The 24,883-nt window shown below is 50.7% G+C and overlaps 1 protein-coding gene across 1 annotated transcript; it reads left to right on the top strand.

Moving 5' to 3' along the window:
* The first annotated feature begins 6,144 nt into the window (after positions 1-6,144).
* On the top strand, positions 6,145-24,421 carry LOC116938374 (uncharacterized). The gene is made up of 11 exons (XM_076061056.1): positions 6,145-6,288; positions 6,971-7,169; positions 8,341-8,519; positions 13,145-13,611; positions 14,027-14,192; positions 14,717-15,076; positions 20,976-21,278; positions 21,793-21,946; positions 22,101-22,161; positions 23,296-23,397; positions 23,550-24,421. Exons 1-11 carry the CDS (start codon positions 6,195-6,197, stop codon positions 23,595-23,597), a joined length of 2,133 nt encoding a protein of 710 aa, XP_075917171.1. The 5' UTR covers positions 6,145-6,194; the 3' UTR covers positions 23,598-24,421.
* Positions 24,422-24,883: the final 462 nt, after the last annotated feature.

The following is a 24,883-nucleotide window of genomic DNA, read 5'->3' as shown; positions in this document are numbered from 1 at the left end:
CAGGCCAGCATGGCACATGAAGGGGTGAGTGGCAAGCACAATGCCACGTCAGAATTGGGTATTACAGATAGGTAGCCTGCCGCCAACAAAAGAAAAGCTCCAGCAGAATTGCTTCATTATTTAGTTCTATCCATGGCTGGGTGAGCACGTCCCTACTTATCAAGCATTGTGCTCACCATTGTACCGAGTCACTTAAACGCAGGCGAGCTGCTGCTTCTCTACTGCATGAAAGTGACATGGCATGTTATCGTGAAACACCTCTATAGGCTTATCTTCCAAAGCCTCCAATTGGTGCGCAAGCTTTAACCCGCATTACATAGCCAATACTAACTAAAATAGCGCCTTCATCTACTGGCAGAAATTTAGTAACACGCTTTTCAACATGATTACAAATCAGAACCTCTGAGTGCGTGTGATCCAGCCACCGTTTAATGCACTAAAACATCACCTATTGATAATACTCATGTTTAGTTTCATATCGCGTCATCATTCATTGCAAATTGCATCTCACCATCGCTGAGGAACCTCAGGCATACAGGCTGTGAGCCAACACCAACAATTAGTCAAGCTCTGCAGTCCTCTGCAAATTAAGTTAATGAGTGTTGATCCCTCCAATTCGCACAATTGGCTCCGTACCGTGCAAACGAAGTTCAACATACACGCATACAGAAGGGACCTACAATATTTAGTCTGCACTTTGCTGTACTGCCTTCTTCCGGCGTGCCGGGGAGTGGCACCTCCTCGACGTCCATGGGAAGGGATTTTTGCAAAATGCGTGCGGTCCAGCCACCCTCACTGCCTCTGCGGTGCTGGATTAGAGGCTACGTACAGCATAGCCATCACCACCAAGCTATCTGTGATCCCCGAGATGCCTTTGTCCGTCTCCAAATTACACGCACTTTGCCCGTCTTAATGCAATGGACGCCACAAATACGGACTTTGAAATATCGAATCTCACGAATGAGAATGCTTACCTACCCTGCTTGGTGGGTTAGCACAGGGGTCCCCAACCCCCTGTTAGGAACTGGGCCGCAGAGCAGCCGGAGGTGAGCGGTGAGTCCGCGTGTGGCCCGCCCCCATTATTTTATTATTTACCACTTCCGTCCGCGCCTCTTTCCCGCACTGCGCACTTGTCTCAGTCACGGTGTTGGTATAAAGCCCACAAGCTCTAACCCCCTAGTAGCCACAATGTGTAATAAACAAACGTCGCTGGAGAGCTTCTTTGAAAAGGGGGAAAGACCCAATGATGACCCCCCCCCCTCCCCCGGTCCGTGAAAAAAATTGTCTTCCACGAAACCGGTCCCTGGTGCCAAAAAGGTTGGGGGCCGCTGGGTTAGCACATTCCAAATGTAGCGTAATAGCGCCGTCTGCCGACTGAAAGTTATAAATACAGTGTACGGCAGTACATACGTCAGCAGGCGACAGTACACATGGGGGGAAGACCACTAGGACAGAGTTCATGGCCCCGATGATGGCAGCCTCGGCCGGTTGGTGCGCCCTGTTTTGTCCAGTTTTGTCTTGAGAGGGGCTTGCTGTTCAACACACTCGTGCTGGTGAGAGAGGCCTGCTGTTCATCACACCCGTGCTGGTGAGAGAGGCCTGCTGTTGAGAGGCCTGCTGTTCATCACACCCGTGCTGGTGAGAGAGGCCTGCTGTTCAGTACACCCGTGTTGAGGAGCCTGCTGTTCAGCACACCCTTGCTGGTGAGAGAGGCCTGCTGTTGAGAGGCCTGCTGTTCAGCACACCTGCGCTGGTGAGAGAGGCCTGCTGTTGAGGGGCCTGCTGTTCAGCACACCCGTGCTGGTGAGAGGGGCCTGCTGTTCATCACATCCGTGTTGGTGAGAGGGGCCTGCTGTTCAGCACACCCGTGCTGGTGAGAGAGGCCTGCTGTTCAGCACACCCGTGTTGAGGGGCCTGCTGTTCAGCACACCCGTGCTGGTGAGAGGGGCCTGCGGTTGAGGGGCCTGCTGTTCAGCACACCCGTGCTGGTGAGAGAGGCCTGCTGTTCAGCACACCCGTGTTGAGGGGCCTACTGTTCAGTACACCCGTGCTGGTGAGAGGGGCCTGCTGTTCAACACACCCGTGCTGGTGAGAGGGGCCTACTGTTCAGCACACCCGTGCTGGTGAGAGGGGCCTGCTGTTCAACACACCCGTGCTGGTGAGAGGGGCCTGCTGTTTAACACACCCGTGCTGGTGAGTGGGGCCTGCTGTTTTAACACACCCGTGCTGGTGAGAGGGGCCTGCTGTTCAGCACACCCGTGCTGGTGAGAGAGGCCTACTGTTCAGCACACCCGTGCTGGTGAGAGGGGCCTGCTGTTCAACACACCCGTGCTGGTGAGAGAGGCCTACTATTCATCACACCCGTGCTGGTGAGAGGGGCGTGCTGTTCATCACACCCGTGTTGGTGAGAGGGGCCTGCTGTTCACTCCCATGCTGGTGAGAGAGGCCTACTGTTCATCACACCCATGTTGGTGAGAGGGGCCTGCTGTTCACCACTCCCATGCTGGTGAGAGGGGCCTACTGTTCAACACACCAGTGCTGGTGAGAGAATCCTGCTGTTCAGCACACCCGTGCTGGTGCGAAGATGGCGCCGATGATAGTAGCCTCAGCCGGTCGGTGCGCCCTGTTTTGTCTTGTTTTGTCTGTCAATTCAGTGTTTTGCCAAGATTTTCGGATTTCTTTAACAAGAGACGAACTTTTAAATATCAGGGAAACAACTCCTGTGGATTTAATTTCTACTTTTCTGCTTCCAGCGGCAGAATTAGTAGGCATTCTAGTCAATGCCGCGCTAGGCTTTGCTCAAGCAGCGAAACGCCGCCCAAGGGGTAAACGGTCGGGGGCTCTAGTACGGCTACGCAGACGCGGGATCCGAACAGTGCTTCTGAGCTTTTTCCTCTCCAACGTACGTTCACTGTACAACAAAATGGATGAACTTCAGCTACTGATGGTAAAAAACAAAGACTTTCTTTCAGCTTCTGCTTTGTGCTTCACGGAAACATGGCTGTGTGATTTGATTCCGGACACTTCGCTACAACTAGCAGGATTCCATCTTGTAAGATCGGATCGTGACATAGCACTCTCCGGCAAGACGAAAGGCGGTGGTATTTGTTTTTACATTAATAGTGGCTGGTGTGTAGATGTCACAGTGATTCTGCAACATTGTTCTCCACTCCTTGAATCAATTTTTATAACCTGTAAACCGTTTTACTCGCCTCGCAAGTTCGCGTCGCTCATTTTGGTCGGAGTTTATTTGCCGCCTTGTCCTCAGGTTAAAGAGGCCCAACGCATGCTCGCCGATCAGATTCTGAGTGTGGAGCGAGCAAATCCAGATTCGTTGGTTATCGTACTTGGCGACTTTAACAAAGGTAATCTCAGCCACGAACTCCCCAAATACATACAATTCATTAAATGCCCAACCAAAGAAGGGAACACTCTGGATCACTGCTACACTACAGTCAGTAGAGCCTACCACGCCGTCTCCCGAGCAGCACTAGGACACTCTGACCATGCCATAGTCCACCTGATTCCTGCATACAGGCAGAAACTAAAACTCTGTAAACCTGCTGTGAGGACATCTAAACAGTGGACCAGTGAGGCTGTGGAAGATTTGCGGGCGTGCTTAGACTGTACTGACTGGGATATGTTCACGACTGCTACCAATAGTCTGGATGAACTCACAGAGGCTGTGACGTCCTACATCAGCTTCTGTGAGGACTGCTGTATCCCAACACGTACCAGGGTGAACTTTAACAACAATAAGCCCTGGTTCTCAGCAAAGCTCAGAAGGTTGAGGTTGGAGAAGGAGGAAGCGTTTAGGAGTGGAGATAGAGACAGATTCAAGGAGTCGAAGAACAGGTTTAGCAAAGCGGTGAGAGAGGCTAAACGACTGTACTCAGAGAGACTAAAACACCAGTTCTCTACAAACGACGCTGCTTCTGTCTGGAGAGGGCTCAGGCAGATCACCATCTACAACCCCAGAGCCCCCCACACCACTAACGACTCCCGCCTAGCCAACGACCTGAACGAGTTCTACTGTAGATTTGAAAGACAATTGGACTGTCCTGAACCACCCCTTCCAACCCAAGAGGCCCCATCCCCCACCAATACTACAGAGACGACTATCTCCTTTCAGGAGGGAGAAGTTAATAGACTTTTCAAGAGGCAGAATCCACGCAAAGCAGCCGGGCCGGTCTCTGTCTCTCCAGCCACCCTCAGGCACTGCGCTGACCAGCTGTCTCCGGTGTTCACCAACATCTTTAACACCTCCCTGGAGACATGCCATGTACCAGCCTGTCTCAAGTCCTCCACCATCATCCCTGTGCCCAAAAAGCTAAGGCCAACAGGACTAAATGATTACAGACCGGTCGACCTTACATCTGTGGTAATGAAGTCTTTTGAGCGCCTGGTCCTGGCACACCTCAAAGCCATCACAGACCCTCTCCTGGACCCCCTTCAGTTTGCCTACAGAGCCAACAGGTCTGTGGACGACGCAGTTAACATGGCCCTCCATTTCACCCTACAGCATCTGGATGCCCCAGCATCCTACGCCAGGATCCTGTTTGTGGACTTCAGCTCTGCCTTCAACACCATCATCCCTGCCCTGCTTCAGGACAAGCTCTTCCAGCTGAACGTGCCCTACACCACCTGTAAATGGATCACACTTCCTGTCTGACAGGAAGCAGTGCGTTAAGCTGGGAACACAAATCTCCGACTCCAAGTCCTTCAGCACCGGAACTCCTCAGGGCTGCGTCCTTTCCCCTCTGCTCTTCTCCCTGTATACCAACAGCTGCACCTCCAATCATCTGTCCGTCAAACTCTTGAAGTTTGCGGACGACACCACCCTCATTGGGCTGATCTCTGGTGGGGATGAGTCTGACTATAGGTGGGAAGCTGACAACCTGGTGACCTGGTGTAGCCAGAACAACTTAGAGCTAAATGCTCTAAAGACAGTTGAGATGGTTGTGGACTTCAGGAAGAATACAGCCCCCCTCACCCCCATCACCCTGTTAGACTCCCCAGTCAAAATTGTAGAGTCCTTCCGCTTCCTGGGCACTATTCTCTCCCGGGACCTCAAGTGGGAACTGAACATCAGCTCCCTCACCAAGAGAGCTCAACAGAGGATGCACTTTCTACGGCAGCTGAAGAAATTCAACCTGCCAAAGACAATGATGGTGCAATTCTATACAGCGATCATTGAATCCATCCTCACCTCCTCCATAACCATCTGGTACGCTGCTGCCACTGCCAAGGACGAGAGCAGACTGCAGCGTATCATCCACACTGCTGAGAAGGTAATTACCTGCAATCTACCAACCCTCGAGGACCTGCACACAACAAGGTCCATGAGGCGAGCGAGGAAGATTGTGGCGGATTCCTCCCACCCTGGACACTCTCTGTTTCAGCTACTCCCCTCCGGCAAAAGGCTTCGGTCCATCAGGACCAAAACCTCATGCCATAAAAACAGTTTCTTCCCATCTGCTGCTGGCCTGTTAAACGAGGCCAAGGGCTAACACTGATTCTAACATTTTATCTACATGATGACACCTTGCCGATATTAACTATGTTAACCTGTTTGTATTTTTTATTTTTAAATTATATCTTAAAGCTATTTTATATTCGATATTTATTCAATTTTATATACTTCAGCCCCTTGGTGTTAGACTTTTAACCCTTATAATAGTAAGACTTGTTTAAAACTTATTTAAGATTTTAGATTCCTATATGTTGAATGTATGCACCATCCTGCCAAAGTAAATTCCGTATTGGTGTGAACTTTCATGGCGAAAAAAACCCTTTCTGATTCTGATTCATAGACTACAATGTTATCTCAATGGGAATCGATTCAAACGCTCTCCTTTTCTAACACAATCGATTCTCATGGTAGGTATCCCAATGGGATTCGATTCTATACGCTTTAAATCACTAGCTAGATCGATTCCTATGTTATTAGAACAAATCGCCATAATCAATTCCCATGTTATCGAAAATGTATTCGATTCCATTTTACACTCACGACCAACGTCAATTCCAATGCAGTCCCAATAGGGATCGATGCCATCGGCTCGATTTTTGACCACTATCGATTCGCATATGTTATCCCCATAGGAATCGATCCGAGTTTTTAATTTAACCTTGAATCGATTTCCTCAGCACGTGACTTGGGTGAGGCGGACGCGTGGCTGCGTGTGGGGTTAATGGCGATGTCGAAACTCTACAAACTTGGCCTACTCTTCCCCTTCATCCTGCCTCTCCTCCTCCTCCACCACCTCGTCACGTGCAGCTGCCACGGTGAGCAGAGCTCGAGGTGGTCGATAAATCGGGTGCCAGGTTGTGATTGTGGGGGGAGTGGTGGTGCAGTGGTTAGCGCACTGTGTGTGAGTGGGGAGTGGTGGTGCAGTGGTTAGCGCACTGTGTGAGTGAGGAGTGGTGGTGCAGTGGTTAGCGCACTGTGTGTGAGTGGTGGTGCAGTGGTTAGCGCACTGTGTGAGTGTGTGGGGAGTGGTGGTGCAGTGGTTAGCGCACTGTGTGTGTGGGTGGGGAGTGGTGGTGCAGTGGTTAGCGCACTGTGTGTGTGGGTGGGGAGTGGTGGTGCAGTGGTTAGCGCACTGTGTGTCTGTGAGTGGGGAGTGGTGGTGCAGTGGTTAGCGCACTGTGTGAGTGTGTGGGGAGTGGTGGTGCAGTGGTTAACGCACTCTGTGTTTGTGGGGAGTGGTGGTGCAGTGGTTAACGCACTGTGTGTGAGTGGGGAGTGGTGGTGCAGTGGTTAGCGCACTGTGTGGGTGTGAGTGGGGAGTGGTGGTGCAGTGGTTAACGCACTGTGTGTGTGTGGAGTGGTGGTGCAGTGGTTAACGCACTGTGTGTGTAAGTGTGTGGGGAGTGGTGGTGCAGTGGTTAACGCACTGTGTGTGTGAGTGAGGAGTGGTGGTGCAGTGGTTAGCGCACTCTTGAGTGTTTTTCCCCATCTGCCCAGCTCCGCTGTTCCCACTGAATGTTCGTTTGGAGTCTCGAGACCTCCTGGCGACACTTTGCTGGGACCCCGTTGAAGCGGCTCCCAGTGGGGATGGAGGGGATAGACCCCCACTAGTTGATCCTTTAACCATCAACTCGACCACCACGACCACGACCAACTCAACGTTCCTGAATGTTACATACACAGTTCAGAGCAAACTGTGAGATGCTCACTCACTCACTCAGCCACTCACTCACCAACCCACTCACTCACCAACCCATTCACTCACCCACTCACTCAGCCACTCACTCACAACCCACTCACTCACCCACTCACCAACCCACTCACCAACCCACTCACTCACCCACTCACTCACCCACTCACTCACCAACCTACTCACTCACCCACTCACTCACCAACCCACTCACTCACCCACTCACCAACCAATTACCCACTCACTCACCAACCCACTCACCCACCCACTCACCCACTGACTCACCAACCCACTCACCAACCCACTCACTCACCAACCCACTCACTCACCAACCTATTCACTCACCCACTCACTCAGCCACTCACTCACAACCCACTCACCCACTCACTCACCAACCCACTCACCAACCCACTCACCCACTCACTCACCCACTCACTTACTCACCCACTCACTCACCAACCTACTCACTCACCCACTCACTCACCAACCCACTCACCCACTCACCAACCAATTACCCACTCACTCACCAACCCACTCACCCACCCACTCACCCACTGACTCACCAACCCACTCACCAACCCACTCACTCACCAACCCACTCACTCACCCACTCACCAACCAACTTACCCACTCACTCACCACCCCACTCACCCACCCACTCATCCACTCACTCACCAACCCACTCACCAACCCACTCACTCACCAACCCACTCACTCACCCACTCACTCACCAACCCACTCACTCATCCACTCACCAACCAACTTACCCACTCACCAACCCACTCACCCACCCACTCACCCACTCACTCACCAACCCACTCACCAACCCACTCACTGACCAACCCACTCACTCACCCACTCACTCACCAACCCACTCACCAACCCCCTCACCCACTCACTCACCAACCCACTCAATCACCCACTCACTCACCCATTCAATCACCCACTCACCCATTCACCCACTCACTCACCAACCCATTCACCCACTCACCAACCCACTCACCCACTCACTCACCAACCCACTCACCCACCAACCCACTCACACACACACCCATTTACCCACTCACTCACCAACCCACTCACCCACCAACCCACTCACACACACACACACACGTCTCTCTCACCCACTGGCTCCTCACCACCCTCACCACTCCTCCCTGTGTCTCTGTCTGCGCAGCTTCAGACGAGCCCGCTGGCAGACCGTCTGCGCTGCCACAACGGAGACGCAGTGCGACGTCTCCTCGGCGCTGGACGATCCCGGTGGCCGCTACCTCCTCCGTGTGAGATTCTCCTTCTCATCCTCGCCATCGCGATCCTCACCCTGGGTAGCGGTTGTGGTCGTGCCCTTGAGGGAAAGTGAGTGGCACGAGATTGTACATATGCCTGTGTCTTTGTGTGTGTCTCTCTCTCTGTGTCTCTGTGTGTGTGTCTCACTCTGTGTCTGTGTGTGTGTGTGTCTCTCTCTGTGTCTCTCTCTCTGTGTCTCTCTTTGTCCGTGCCTGTCTGGTGCTCACTAACAGCACTTGCCCCAACGGTGTTTTTCAGGCTACACGGAGGATCTTTGTCATCTTTGTCTGTGTGTGTCTCTCTGTGTGTTTGTGTCTCTGTGTATGTCTGTGACTTTTTCTGCCTGTGTGTGTGTCTTCGGCTCACAGGGAGAGATCACACTAACTCCACTCACTCGCTGTGTAGGACAGGGGAAGATCACACAAACTCCACTCACACTGTAGAACAGGGGGAGATCACACAAACTCCACTCACTCGCTGTGTAGGACAGGGGGAGATCACACAAACTCCACTCACACACTCTGTAGGAAAGGGGGAGATCACACAAACTCCACTCGCTCTGTAGGACAGGGGGAGATCACACAAACTCCACTCACTCGCTGTGTAGGACAGGGGGAGATCACACAAACTCCACTCACACTGTAGAACAGGGGGAGATCACACAAACTCCACTCACTCACTCTGTAGGACAGGGGGAGAACACACAAACTCCACTCACTCGCTGTGTAGGACAGGGGGAGATCACACAAACTCCACTCACTCTGTAGAACAGGGGGAGATCACAAACTCCATTCACTCACTCTGTAGGACGGGGAGATCATACAAACTCAACTCACTCACTCACTCTGTAGGACAGGGGGAGATCACACAAACTCCACTCACTCACTCTGTAGGACAGGGGGAGATCACACAAACTCAACTCACTTGCTGTGTAGGACAGGGGGAGATCACACAAACTCCACTCACACTGTAGAACAGGGGGAGATCACACAAACTCCACACACTCACTCTGTAGAACAGGAGGAGATCACACAAACTCCACTCACTCACTCTGTAGGACAGGGGGAGATCACACAAACTCCACTCACTGTAGAACAGGGAGAGATCACACAAACTCCACTCACTCACTCTGTAGAACAGGGGGAGATCACACAAACTCCACACACTCACTCTGTAGAACAGGGGGAGATCACACAAACTCCACTCACTCTGTAGGACAGGGGGAGATCACACAAACTCCACTCACTCTGTAGAACAGGGGGAGAACACACAAACTCCACTCACTCGCTGTGTAGGACAGGGGGAGATCACACAAACTCCACTCACTCTGTAGAACAGGGGGAGATCACACAAACTCCACTCACTCACTCTGTAGTACAGGGGGAGATCACACAAACTCCACTCACTCACTCTGTAGGACAGGGGGAGATCACACAAACTCAACTCACTTGCTGTGTAGGACAGGGGGAGATCACACAAACTCCACTCACTCACTCTGTAGTACAGGGGGAGATCACACAAACTCTACTCACTCTGTAGGACAGGGGGAGATCACACAAACTCCACTCACTGACTCTGTAGGACGGGGAGATCACACAAACTCCACTCACTCTGTAGAACAGGGGGAGATCACACAAACTCCACTCACTCTGTAGGACAGGGGGAGATCACACAAACTCCACTCACTCACTCTGTAGGACAGGGGGAGATCACACAAACTCCACTCACTCGCTGTGTAGGACAGGGGGAGATCACACAAACTCCACTCACTCTGTAGAACAGGGGGAGATCACAAACTCCATTCACTCACTCTGTAGGACGGGGAGATCATACAAACTCAACTCACTCACTCACTCTGTAGGACAGGGGAAGATCACACAAACTCCACTCACTCACTCTGTAGGACAGGGGGAGATCACACAAACTCAACTCACTTGCTGTGTAGGACAGGGGGAGATCACACAAACTCCACTCACACTGTAGAACAGGGGGAGATCACACAAACTCCACACACTCACTCTGTAGAACAGGGGGAGATCACACAAACTCCACTCACTCACTCTGTAGGACAGGGGGAGATCACACAAACTCCACTCACTCTGTAGAACAGGGAGAGATCACACAAACTCCACTCACTCACTCTGTAGAACAGGGGGAGATCACACAAAGTCCACTCACTCACTCTGTAGGACAGGGGGAGATCATACAAACTCCACTCTGTAAAACAGGGGGAGATCACACAAACTCCACACACTCACTCTGTAGAACAGGGGGAGATCACGCAAACTCCACTCACTCTGTAGGACAGGGGGAGATCATACAAACTCCACTCACTCACTCTGTAGGACAGGGGGAGATCATATAAACTCCACTCACACACTCTGTAGAACAGGGGCAGATCATACAAACTCCACTCTGTAGGACAAGGGGAGATCACACAAACTCCACTCACTCTGTAGAACAGGGGGAGATCACACAAACTCCACTCACTCTGTAGAACAGGGGGAGATCACACAAACTCCACTCACTCAATCTGTAGAACAGGGGGAGATCATACAAACTCCACTCACTCTGTAGTACAGGGGGAGATCACACAAACTCCACTCACTCTGTAGAACAGGGGGAGATCACACAAACTCCACTCACACACTCTGTAGGACAGGGGGAGATCATACAAACTCCACTCACACACTCTGTAGGACGGGGGGAGATCACACAAACTCCACTCGCACTCACTCTGTGGAACAGGGGGAGATCACACAAACTCCACTCACTCTGTAGAACAGGGGGAGATCACACAAACTCCACTCACTCTGTAGAACAGGGGGAGATCACACAAACTCCACTCACTCACACTGTAGGACAGGGGGAGATCATACAAACTACGCTCACACACTCTGTAGGACAGGGGGAGATCACACAAACTCCACTCACACTCACTCTGTGGAACAGGGGGAGATCACACAAACTCCACACACTCCTCTGTAGAACAGGGGGAGATCACACAAACTCTAATCACTCTGTAGGACAGGGGGAGATCATACAAACTCCACTCACTCACTGTAGAACAGGGGGAGATCACACAAACTCCACTCACTCTGTAGGACAGGGGGAGATCACACAAACTCCACTCACTCTGTAGGACAGGGGGAGATCACGCAAACTCCACTCACTCTGTAGGACAGGGAGAGATCACACAAACACCACTCACTCTGTAGGACAGGGGGAGATCACACAAACTCCACTCACTCACTCTGTAGGACAGGGGGAGATCACACAAACTCCACTCACTCACTCGGTAGGACAAGGGGAGATCACACAAACTCCACTCACTCTGTAGTACAGGGGGAGATCACACAAACTCCACACACTCACTCTGTAGGACCGGGGGAGATCACACAAACTACACTCACTCACTGTAGGACAAGGGGAGATCATACAAACTCCACTCACACACTCTGTAGGACAGGGGGAGATCACACAAACCCCACTCACTCTGTAGGACAGGGGGAGATCACACAAACTCCACACACTCTGTAGGACAGGGGGAGATCACACAAACTCCACTCACTCTGTAAACAGGGGGAGATCACACAAACTCCACTCACACACTCTGTAGGACAGGGGGAGATCACACAAACTCCACTCACTCTGTAGGACAGGGGGAGATCACACAAACTCCACACACTCTGTAGAACAGCGGGAGATCACACAAACTCCACACACTCTGTAGGACAGGGGGAGATCACACAAACTCCACTCACTCTGTAGGACAGGGGGAGATCACACAAACCCCACTCACTCTGTAGGACAGGGGGAGATCACACAAACTCCACACACTCTGTAGGACAGGGGGAGATCACACAAACTCCACTCACTCTGTAAACAGGGGGAGATCACACAAACTCCACTCACACACTCTGTAGGACAGGGGGAGATCACACAAACTCCACTCACTCTGTAGGACAGGGGGAGATCACACAAACTCCACACACTCTGTAGAACAGCGGGAGATCACACAAACTCCACACACTCTGTGTAGGACAGGGGGAGATCACACAAACTCCACTCACACTCACTCTGTAGGACAGGGGGAGATCACACAAACTCCACACACTCTGTAGAACTCGGGGAGATCACACAAACTCCACTCACTCACTCTGTAGAACAGGGGGAGATCACACAAACTCCACTCACTCTGTAGGACAGGGGGAGATCATACAAACTCCACTCTGTAAAACAGAGGGAGATCACACAAACTCCACACACTCACTCTGTAGAACAGGGGGAGATCACACAAACTCCACTCACTCTGTAGGACAGGGGCAGATCATACAAACTCCACTCACTCACTCTGTAGGACAGGGGGAGATCATACAAACTCCACTCACACACTCTGTAGAACAGAGGCAGATCATACAAACTCCACTCACTCACTGTAGAACAGGGGGAGATCACACAAACTCCACTCACTCTGTAGGACAGGGGGAGATCACACAAACTCCACTCACTCTGTAGAACACGGGGAGATCACACAAACTCCACTCACTCTGTAGAACAGGGGGAGATCACACAAACTCCACTCACTCACTCTGTAGGACAGGGGGAGATCACACAAACTCCACACACTCTGTAGGACAGGGGGAGATCACACAAACATCCCTCGCCATGACCCCCCCTCTCCCGTGTCTCAGCTGTGCTCAGCGCTCCGTCGTTCACCCTGAGGCTCGACAAACTGACGCTGGGGAAGGAGGAGGAGGGCGATGGTCATGGTGAGGAGGAGAAGGATGAGGAGTGCGGTGTTGTGGGTGACGATGAAGACAACGACGACGACGATGACGATGTCCGTGACGGCGGTGATGACGACCGCCGTGACTATAATGTTGAGGTCGATGGCGACGACTTCGACGACGATGACGATGGCCGTGACGGCGGTGACGATGACCGCCGTGACTACGACGTCGACGTCGATGGCGACAACCTCGACGACGATGGTCCTGGGGAGGCTGGGGAGTTGGAGGCGGTGGTTGACGGAGAGCCGGAGGTGTGGAAGCTGTCGTTGTTGGTCTCCGTCGGGCGTGGGTTGAGGACGCTGGTGTCGCACGACGTGGAGTTCCACCATCAGGTTGACATCTCGACAAGAGGCGGCGTTCGACGCACGGTGAGAGGTTGCCGGAGTTGTGACGGGGGTCGGGAGGTTGTGGCGGGAGATGTGTGTGGTTGAGTGGGTGGGTGGTGATGCTGCTACTGATGATGATGATGATACTACCAATGACACTACTACTGATGATGCTACTACTACTGCTGCTGTTGCTGCTACTACTACTGCTGCTATTACTACTGATGATGATACTGATGATGCTACTACCAATGACACTACTACTGATGATGCTGCTACTACTGATGATGATGCTGTTGCTGCTACTACTACTGCTACTACTACTGATGATGATGATGATACTGATGATGATGATACTACCAATGACACTACTACTGATGATGCTACTACTACTGATGCTGTTGCTGCTACTACTACTACTGCTGCTACTACTGATGATGATGATGCTTACTGCCAGGAGCGCTTCATCGGATGCCGGTACCAACACCAAATTATGCTTCTGCCGGGACGCGAGGATGAGTACTGCGTCCGCGTGAGAATGGTAGCCGACTTCCCACGGTGGAAGGCAGGGGAGTGGTCTCCACTGTCGTGTGTCTCCGTCCCTCCACCACACAGCACTGTGGGTGAGTGGGTGGCTGGGTGAATGAGTGAGGTATTTTTGTGCGTGTGAAGTGGGTCTCTGTGTGAGTAGCCTTGGGTCTCTATGAGTGGTCTATGGGTCTCTGTGTGAGTAGTCTATGGGTCTCTATGAGTAGTCTATGGGTCTCTGTGTGAGTAGTCTATGGGTCTCTATGAGTAGTCTATGGGTCTCTGCGTGAGTAGTCTATGGGTCTCTGCGTGAGTAGTCTATGGGTCTCTGTGTGAGTAGTCTATGGGTCTCTGTGTGAGTGGTCTATGGGTCTCTATGAGTAGTCTTTGGGTCTCTGCGTGAGAAGTCTATGGGTCTCTGTGTGAGTAGTCTATGGGTCTCTATGCGAGTAGTCTATGGGTCTCTGTGCGAGTAGTCTATGGGTTTCTGTGTGAGTAGTCTATGGGTCTCTGTGTGAGTAGTCTATGGGTCTCTGTGAGTAGTCTATGAGTGTCTGTGTGAGTAGTTTATGGGTCTCTATGAGTAGTCTATGAGTCTCTGTGTGGTCTTCCCACCCAGCCCCTCGTGTGGGTGTCGACACGGACGGCCAGGTCACGGCAGTCGTCGGCCAGAAGGTGGCGCTGCTGCGCTGCGTCCTGTGGGGTGCGGCCGTGGTGGTGGTGCAGGCCAACTGGCTGAACGCCTCCCGTGACGACGTCTGGGCGGGGGCCAATTTGGCCACGCTCAGCCCGCTGCACGGCACGGCGTACTCCAACTCGTCCCTCGCGGGCCGACTGCGGTTCCGCGTTGGGGGGCCTCCCGGCGACGTCTCGCTGGAGCTGCTGGACGTGCGGGCTGGCGACGGGGGCCTCTTCCTCTGCCACGTGGCCACCTTCCCCCACGGCAACTTCGAGGGGAGGGTCAACCTCTCTGTCATCGGTGAGGATTGGCACTGCCCCACGCAGAGACCCATAGACTCATCACACAGACACCCATAGACTACTCACACAGAGACCCATAGACTCATCACGCAGAGACCCATAGACTACTCACACAGAGACCCATAGATGACTCACACAGACACCCATAGACTACTCACACAGAGACCCATAGACTACTCACACAGAGACCCATAGACTCACACAGAGACCCATAGACTACTCACACAGAGACCCATAAACTACTCACTCAGAGACCCATAGACTACTCAATGCAGAGACCCATAGACTCACACAGACACCCATAGACTACTCACACAGAGACCCATAGACTACTCACAGAGAGACCCATAGACTCACACAGAGACCCATAGACTACTCACACAGAGACCCATAGACTCATCACACAGAGACCCATAGACTACTCACACAGAGACCCATAGACTACTCACACAGAGACCCATAGACTACTCACACAGACACCCATAGACTACTCACACAGAGACCCATAGACTCATCACACAGACACCCATAGACTACTCACACAGAGACCCATAGACTACTCACACAGACACCCATAGACTACTCACACAGACACCCATAGACTACTCACACAGAGACCCATAGACTACTCACACAGACACCCATAGACTACTCACACAGAGACCCATAGACTACTCACACAGACACCCATAGACTAAATTTCGATTTAAAGCTTTCGTGACTGCAAGGATTCATCTTCTTTGGTTCTTTCGGTAAAGACACGTAGAATGAGAATAAATAATATATTGATGAAATAAAATAACACAATAAAATTCTCATGACGTTCTGGCCAAAACACAAGCGGCCTTCATCAGGTGAAGGGACGAGACTGTCTGGAGGACAGCGCTGGAGCGAACAAAGCCACGCTCAGATCGCGACCTTTAAGCTGTGTGAGAAGAAACAAAGCACCTTGACAAAGGAATTAGCATAGAATTTAGCATTGAAATAGCTGAGTGATTAGCTTGTGACTGGTCACAGAAATGGCTATGTTAAAGTCAATGCATACACATCTACAGAGACACCCCTTGACAAAGGAATTAGCATAGACTTTAGCATTGAAATAGCTGAGTGATTAGCTTGTGACTGGTCACAGAAATGGCTATGTTAAAGTCATAGCATACACATTCACAGAGGCACCTAGTACAAATCAAACAGGAGAATTTAGCATTGAAATAATTAGGAGAATTTAGCATTGAAATAACTGAGTGATTAGCTTGTGACTGGTCACAGAAATGGCACAGTAACTGGGTATACACTACACTATATAATGAATACTATATAGTAAACCAATAAAAAACTAAAATATAAATTACCTCAATGTTATCAATGAACTCTATATATTCTCCAATCAGCTAAGCTACCACAATAAGTCGTTATATATCACAATGCTATCTGGCGAAAAAATGGGTGGATTCTTACCCTCAACTTTAGCATCACGGATAGCTAAGAGCCCCGTTCAGACGGACGAGTTCATCCATGGTCAGAACGGAGGAGGGGGAGAGAGACAGCTGCGAGGCGCTGTTATACTCCATGTTGTAAACCACACCATTAACCGTGGTGTGAGAGGTATTAAGAGTCAATGCCAGCGAAAGAGCTGCGGTCTGAAGGTCATCGTAAAATACAATTAATTAAGAACGAAATGGTTTAAAACATCTTTCCAATGGTTACTAAGCCAGAATCCATCTTCTCGGTTGAAATTGTCTCTGTGCTTGTATATGTGAATGGCCTCATGAACGAATCTCTCATGGTAGCCACTGTCATCATGGACAAAACAGAATATAACAACAAAATTCAAGAACTGCTCAACGATGGCAGCTATACAAAAATAAAAAGAGATCCCACCAACAGCCTGGTTACCAAAACGAACAAAATCATCTCTGATTCAACAGCATTAATTGATCAGACCAAACAGTTCTCGTTGAAACCCTCTGCTGCCAGACCACCAAGATTATATGGCCTTCCAAAGGTACACAAAGAAGATACACCCTTTCGTCCCATAGTCTCTACTATCAACTCCCCCACCTATAAACTGGCACGTTTTCTTGCTGATATACTGCGACCTTTCACTGGAAAAACCACCTCTGCGGTACTAAATTCGACTCACCTTGTATTGACAATCAAAGGCATTTCCCTGTCCCCAGACGACCTGCTTGTCAGTTTTGATGTGGTGTCCTTGTTCACCAAAGTCCCGGTACCTGACACCATCGCTATCATTGAAGACCTGGTTCATCAAGGACTGCATACTGATGTACCCCCGCCTGGTGAGACATTGCTTAACCAACACAAACTTCACCTGGAATGGAACTTTCTACAAACAAACTGAGGGCACCCTAATGGGCTCCCCCCTATCTCCGGTTGTAGCCAACATATTCATGGAAAAATTTGAAACTGACGCCATCCAGACTGCCACTCTACGCCCGACCTTATGGAAGAGGTACGTGGATGACACCTTTGTCATCTGGCCACATGGCCAGCCTGCTCTAGACCAATTCTGCGACCACATCAATTCCATACACCCAGCCAACAGATTTACCATGGAGGTCGAAAAAGATGGCAAACTACCCTTTTTGGATGTCTTAATTAAAAGGACACATGATGGTTCAATGAGCCACTCTGTCTACAGGAAAGCTACCCATACAGATGCTTACTTGAAACCGGATTCCCACCACCATCCATCCCAGAAGAACTCCCTCATCAAGACTCTATACCATAGAGCCCAATGCATTTCCGACCAGGAACACATTACCAGTGAACTCAAGCACGTACACCAGGCTCTCAGGGCTAATGGTTACTCCGACTACACAATCCGCAAAGCCATCACTCCAGTCATGAAGAAGGATCCTCTTGTGGAGCCACTCAAAACCATCACCTTACCCTACATTGCAGGGGTCACTCAAAAGATCTCCAAAATCCTGAATAAACACAAGATCCAGGTCCGATTCAACACAGTACATAAAATCCGTGATCTGGTTCCATCTGTAAAAGATGCTGTTCCAGACATACAGTACCCGGGCGTTTAGAAACTAAAGTGCCTCTGTGGTAGTAGCTACATTGGAGAAACCAAAGGACATATCTCGGACCGCATCTGCGAACATAAAGCAGACTTGAAACACGGTAGAACGAACTCCTCTGCCGTGGCAGGTCACTGTTATAATTCAGTGGGCTCACATGACATTGACTTCTCCAAGACGGAGGTTCTTTCCAAACCAACCGGCAACCATGAGAGATTCGTTCATGAGGCCATTCACATATACAAGCACAGAGACAATTTCAACCGAGAAGATGGATTCTGGCTTAGTAACCATTGGAAAGATTTTTTAAACCATTTACGTTCTTAATTAATTGTATTTTACGATGACCTTCAGACCGCAGCTCTTTCGCTGGCATTGACTCTTAATACCTATCACACCACGGTTAATGGTATGGTTTACAACATGGAGTATAACAGCGCCGCGCAGCTGTCTCTCTCTCCCTCCTCTGTTCCGACCATGGATGAACTCGTCCGTCTGAACGGGGCTCGTAGCTATCAGTGGTGCTAAAGTTGAGGGTAAGAATCCACCCATTTTTTCGCCATATAGCATTGTGATATATAACGACTTATTGTTGGTAGCTTAGCTGATTGGAGAATATAGAGTTTATTGATAACATTGGGGTAATTTATATTTTAGTTTTTTATTGGTTTACTATCTAGTATTCATTATATAGTGTAGTGTATACCCAGTTACTGTGAATTGCTCAGATGTGTAGGCTTTGACTTTAACATAGCCATTTTTGTGACCAGTCACAAGCTAATCACTCAGTTATTTCAATGCTAAATTCTCCTAGTTATTTCAATGCTAAATTCTCCTGTTTGATTTGTACTAGGTGCCTCTGTGAATGTGTATGCTTTGACTTTAACATAGCCATTTCTGTGACCAGTCACAAGCTAATCACTCAGCTATTTCAATGCTAAAGTCTATGCTAATTCCTTTGTCAAGGGGTGCCTCTGTGGATGTGTATGCTTTGACTTTAACATAGCCATTTCTGTGACCAGTCACAAGCTAATCACTCAGCCATTTCAATGCTAAATTCTATGCTAATTCCTTTGTCAAGGCGCTTTGTTTCTTCTAACACAGCTTAAAGGTCGCGATCTGAGCGTGGCTTTGTTCGCTCCAGCGCTGTCCTCCAGACAGTCTCGTCCCTTCACCTGATGTTGTGGCCGAAACGTCGTGAGAATTTTATTGCGTTTTTTTATTTTATAAATTTATTATTTTATTCTCATTCTACGTGACTTTACCGAAAGAACCAAAGAAGACCCATAGACTACTCACACAGAGACCCATAGACTACTCACACAGAGACCCATAGACTACTCACACAGAGACCCATAGACTACTCACACAGAGACCCATAGACTACTCACACAGACACCCATAGACTACTCACACAGAGACCCATAGACTACTCACACAGAGACCCATAGACTCATCACACAGACACCCATAGACTACTCACACAGAGACCCATAGACTACTCACTCAGAGACCCATAGACTCACACAGACACCCATAGACTCACACAGAGACCCATAGACCACTCACACAGAGACCCATAGACTCACACAGACACCCATAGACTCACACAGAGACCCATAGACTACTCACACAGAGACCCATAGACTACTCACACAGAGACCCATAGACTCACACAGAGACCCATAGACTCATCATACAGACACCCATAGCCTACTCACACAGACACCCATAGACTACTCACAGACACCCATAGACTCACACAGGGACCCATAGACTCATCACACAGACACCCATAGACTACTCACACAGAGACCCATAGACTCACACAGAGACCCTTAGACTACTCACACAGAGACCCATAGACTCATCACACAGACACCCATAGACTACTCACACAGACACCCATAGACTTCTCAGACAGAGACCCATAGACTCACACAGAGACCCAAAGCTGATGTAGATGCTACTGGTTCTTCACGTTCTGCAGATGTAGATGCCACTGGTTCTTCACGTTCTGCAGATGTAGATGCCACTGGTTCTTCACGTTCTGCAGATGTAGATGCCACTTGTTCTTCACCTTTTACAGATGTAGATTACACTAATTCTTCACGCTCTGCAGATGTAGATGCCACTGGTTCTTCACGCTCTGCAGATGTAGATGCCACTAATTCTTCACGTTCTGCAGATGTAGATGCCACTGGTTCTTCACGTTCTGCAGATGTAGATGCCACTGGTTCTTCACGTTCTACAGATGTAGATGCCGCTGGTTCTTCACGCTCTGCAGATGTAGATGCCACTGGTTCTTCACGTTCAGCAGATGTAGATGCCACTGATTCTTCACGTTCTGCAGATTAGATGCCGCTGGTTCTTCACGCTCTGCAGATGTAGATGCCACTGGTTCTTCACTGTCTGCAGATGTAGATGCCACTGGTTCTTCACGCTCTGCAAATGTAGATGCCACTGGTTCTTCACGCTCTGCAAATGTAGATGCCACTGGTTCTTCATGTTCTGCAGATGTAAATGACACTGGATCTTCACGTTCTGCAGATGTAGAGGCCACTGGTTCTTCGCGTTCTGCAGATGTAGATGCCACTGGTTCTTCACGTTCTACAGATGTAGATGCCACTGGTTCTTCACCTTCTACAGATGTAGATGCCACTGGTTCTTCACGTTCTACAGATGTAGATCCCACTGGTTCTTCACGTTCTGCAGATGTAGATGCCACTGGTTCTTCACATTCTGTAGATGTAGATGGCACTGGTTCTTTACGTTCTGCAGATGTACATGTCACTGGTTTTTCGTATTCTGTTGATATTAATGTCACTGGTTCTTCTCGTTTTGCAGATGTAGATGCCACTGGTTCTTCACCTTCTGGAGATGTAGATGCCACTGGTTTTTCACCTTCTGGAGGTGTAGATGCCACTGGTTCTTCACGTTCTACAGATGTAGAGGCCACTGGTTCTTCACGTTCTGCCACTGGTTCTTCACGTTCTACAGATGTAAATTACACTGGATCTTCACGTTCTACAGATGTAAATGACACTGGATCTTCACGTTCTACCGATGTAGACGCCACCACCGCCGTCTGTTGCACGCCGGTTGAACTCACGACTTTCAGTCTGAACAGGCAACTGGACACACGAACAGGTTTGTTCGCATCTCTGAATGTTGCATGTGTGTGTGTCCGTGTACGTTTGTGCGTGCATGCACGTGTGTTGGTGCGTGTCTGTCCGTGTGCGTGTGCATGGTTGTCTGTCCGTATGCGTGCTTGTGCGTGTGTGTGCGTGCGTGTCCGCGTGCGTGTGTGTGTGTGTGTGCGTGCGTGTCCGTGTGTGTGTGTGTGTGTGCGTGTCCGTGTGTGTGTCCGTGTGTGTGTCCCTGTTCTGGCCACCCATCCCCTCGTTTGTCACAATCACGGCCTTCACAGCTGCTGATACTCGCTAACGGCACCCGCCCCGACAGTCCGCCGGGGCCTTTACGGGGGAGACTTTGTCTCCGTCCGTCCCTTCGTCTCGCTCCCTCGACCCGCAACGCCCGGGTGCGAGCGCCACGAGCCTCAAAGCGCACCAAGCCTGGCGCGTGTGGTCATCGCGGCGGTTGTCGTCGTCGTGCTACGGCGGCACGCTGACGCCACGCGGGGGATCGTTGTTGTGCCACGCAGAGAAGGCGGCGGCGGCGGGCCGGGCCAGCTGGGCCGCTCCGGCCGCGATCCTCGCCGTGTCCCTCGCCCTGGTGGCCACGCTGCTGCTGCTGCTGCTCTACCGCCGCCGACGCCGCCGGCAGCAGCAGCATTGGCAGGAGCCCTGGGGCCCCACGTGAGTCGCTCGCTTCTCTCGGACGTGGGGCGGACGTCGGCGCTGCCCGCGGGGTCATCTTTGTGACGACCTGCCGTTGTGCCCCCCCCCACCACCCCCCCCACTACCCCCTCACTACCCCCCCACTACCCCCCCACTACCCACATGCGTGCAGGGAGGATCCCCCCACTCTCCCCAAGGCACCACAGAGAAACGCGGAGGGCGACCGTGGCTACGTGAGTGGCACACCGCCAGGACACAGAGGGGTGTATAGTGTAGTGTATAGTGTAGTGTGTAGTGTGTAGTGTAGTGTATAGTGTAGTGTGTAGTGTAGTGTATAGTTTAGTGTGTAGTGTAGTGTATAGTGTAGTGTATAGTGTAGTGTATACTAGTGTAGTGTATAGTGTAGTGTATAGTAGTGTATAGTGTGTAGTGTAGTGTATAGTGTAGTGTGTAGTGTATAGTGTAGTGTATAGTGTAGTGTATAGTGTAGTGTATACTAGTGTAGTGTGTATAGTATAGTGTAGTGTATAGTAGTGTAGTGTATAGTAGTGTGTAGTGTAGTGTATAGTGTAGTGTATAGTGTAGTGTATAGTAGTGTAGTGTATAGTGTAGTGTATAGTGTAGTGTATATATAGAGACACACTTAGACTCGACCTAAAGCTTTCGTGACTGCAGGAATTCATTTTCTTTGGGTCTTTCAGTAAAGTTGTGCCCACTTTGTTTATGACCCTTGGGCTACACCCAACTTTAAAACTTTAAAACAGCCTGCTGCCTGCTCAGCAACTTTCTTCCCCCTCGTTTCGCCTCCTGATGACGATTGCCAAATTAATACCCACAGACTCACCACACAGAGACCCATAGACTCACCACACAGAAACCCATAGACTCACCAGACAGATACCCACAGACTCACCACACAGAGACCCACAGACTCACCAGACAGATACCCACAGACTCACCACACAGAGACCCACAGACTCACCAAACAGATACTCACAGACTCACCACACAGAGACCCACAGACTCACCAGACAGAGACCCACAGACTCACCACACAGAGACCCACAGACTCACCACATAGAGACCCACAGACTCACCACACAGAGACCCACAGACTCACCACACAGAGACCCACAGACTCACCACACAGAGACCCACAGACTCACCACACAGAGACCCACAGACTCACAACACAGAGACCCACAGACTCACCACACAGAGATCCACAGACTCGCCACACAGAGACCCACAGACTCACCACACAGAGACACCCACAGACTCACCACACAGAGACCCACAGACTCACCACACAGAGACCCACAGACTCACCACACACTGTGCGTGTTGTGGGGATGCTCCGTGTGTAGTTGCTAATGCTAGAGAGTGGCAACAAGGCGGATATGGAGCTGCACGAGTTGCCACCGCAGCCTCAGCACCAAGACAGCGGAGCTGGCAGCTACGACTACACGGTGAGGAGGGGTGGGTGGCAAGCGAGCGAGCGGTGAGCGAGTGTCCGTCCACTGCTTAGGCTGAGTGAGCGATCCGCTTCTGGCCACCCCAGTGGGTGGGGGGTGGGGGTGGGGTCGGTCACCGTCTCTCTAATTTATTCCGACCCCCGCAGGTTTTCACAGACGAAGATGACGATGAGGAGTGGAAGGAAGATTTTTGAGAAGCGGCTCGGGGTGGGGCGGGGGGGGGAGGAGCGAGAGTGCTCCACCTTGCCGTGCTCCGCCTTGCCGTGCTCCACCTTGCCGTGCCCCGCCTTGCCGTGCCTCCGGTTGCCGGCGGCAACGCCGGGGATTGTCGCTTCGCGAGCGGGTGAACCCCCCCCCCCGTAAGAACCAAGAAGAATTGTTGTTGTTGTTGTTGTTTGATCCCAACTGAGCGATGTTTTTCAGCATTGGGGGATATTTGCCTTGTGCCGGTTACAATCGGTGCCCCGAGTTTGGCTTTTCACTTTTTTTTGGGTGGGGTGGGGGTGGGAATTTTGTTTTACGAAAGAGCTCTCCGTTACCGGACGCAGTTTTTTGTTATTTTATTTTAGTCTTCGCGACGGTCTCTCACCTCCCAGCGCTTTCCCCCGGCGTTGTGCCGCTGGACGGGAGGCGACCGGGCGTCGTGCCAGGGAGCCAGGGAGAAGGGGGTGGGGGGAGAATTTAAATTCGCCCTCGCGTGGCCGGGGGTCGACGAGCGGCGACATCGGCACGGTCCGTCACGACGTCCGGCACCGAGAGGGAGTACCGCGTGTTTATATTATATTGTTTTACCGGGGCGACAAGCGGCGTCACGATGGCGCGTACAACGGCGTGAGCCTTCCTGCGCCACGTCAGCATCTCGGTTTTTTTATTTCTCCCCGAACCCGGCCAGTTTCATCGGCCGCTCCCGCGATGCCGCAGCACTTTCGTAGTTTGACGCTGTTGGTTTTCGGCGAGCCGATATCATCCGGGTTAGATTGTGTGAATGAATAAATGCACAATTGTCGCTGTCGCCTGATGAAGCTGGTTGTTGTGATTGCTGGCGAAATGTCACGGTATCCAGAGTGCAAATGTTGTTGCTTGGCTCGCTAACCCACCAGTCTTCTTTGGTTCTTTCGGTAAAGTCACGTAGAATGAGAATAAAATAATAAATTAATAAAATAAATAACACAATAATATTCTCACGACGTTTCGGCCACAACACAAGCGGCCTTCATCAGGTGAAGGGACAGCACACTGGACAGCGCTGTTCTACCAGACAGGCTCGTCCCTTCACCTGATGAAGGCCGCTTGTGTTGTGGCCGAAACGTCGTGAGAATATTATTGTGTTATTTTATTTTATCAATTTATTATTTTATTCTCATTCTACGTGACTTTACCGAAAGAACCAAAGAAGATGAATCCTTGCAGTCACGAAAGCTTTAAATCGAAATTTAACCCACCACTGTTCTGTATTAGTCTACTACACTACACTATACAC

The sequence above is a fragment of the Petromyzon marinus genome, unplaced genomic scaffold (genome assembly GCF_048934315.1).
Source record: "Petromyzon marinus isolate PM22_M1 ecotype Great Lakes invasive population unplaced genomic scaffold, UKy_Petmar_22M1.pri1.0 PM_G_Scaffold_27, whole genome shotgun sequence".
NCBI classification, from domain to species: domain Eukaryota; kingdom Metazoa; phylum Chordata; class Hyperoartia; order Petromyzontiformes; family Petromyzontidae; genus Petromyzon; species Petromyzon marinus.
The sequence above is the reverse complement of the archived record's forward strand: the minus strand, read 5'-3'. Positions and strand labels throughout refer to the sequence as shown.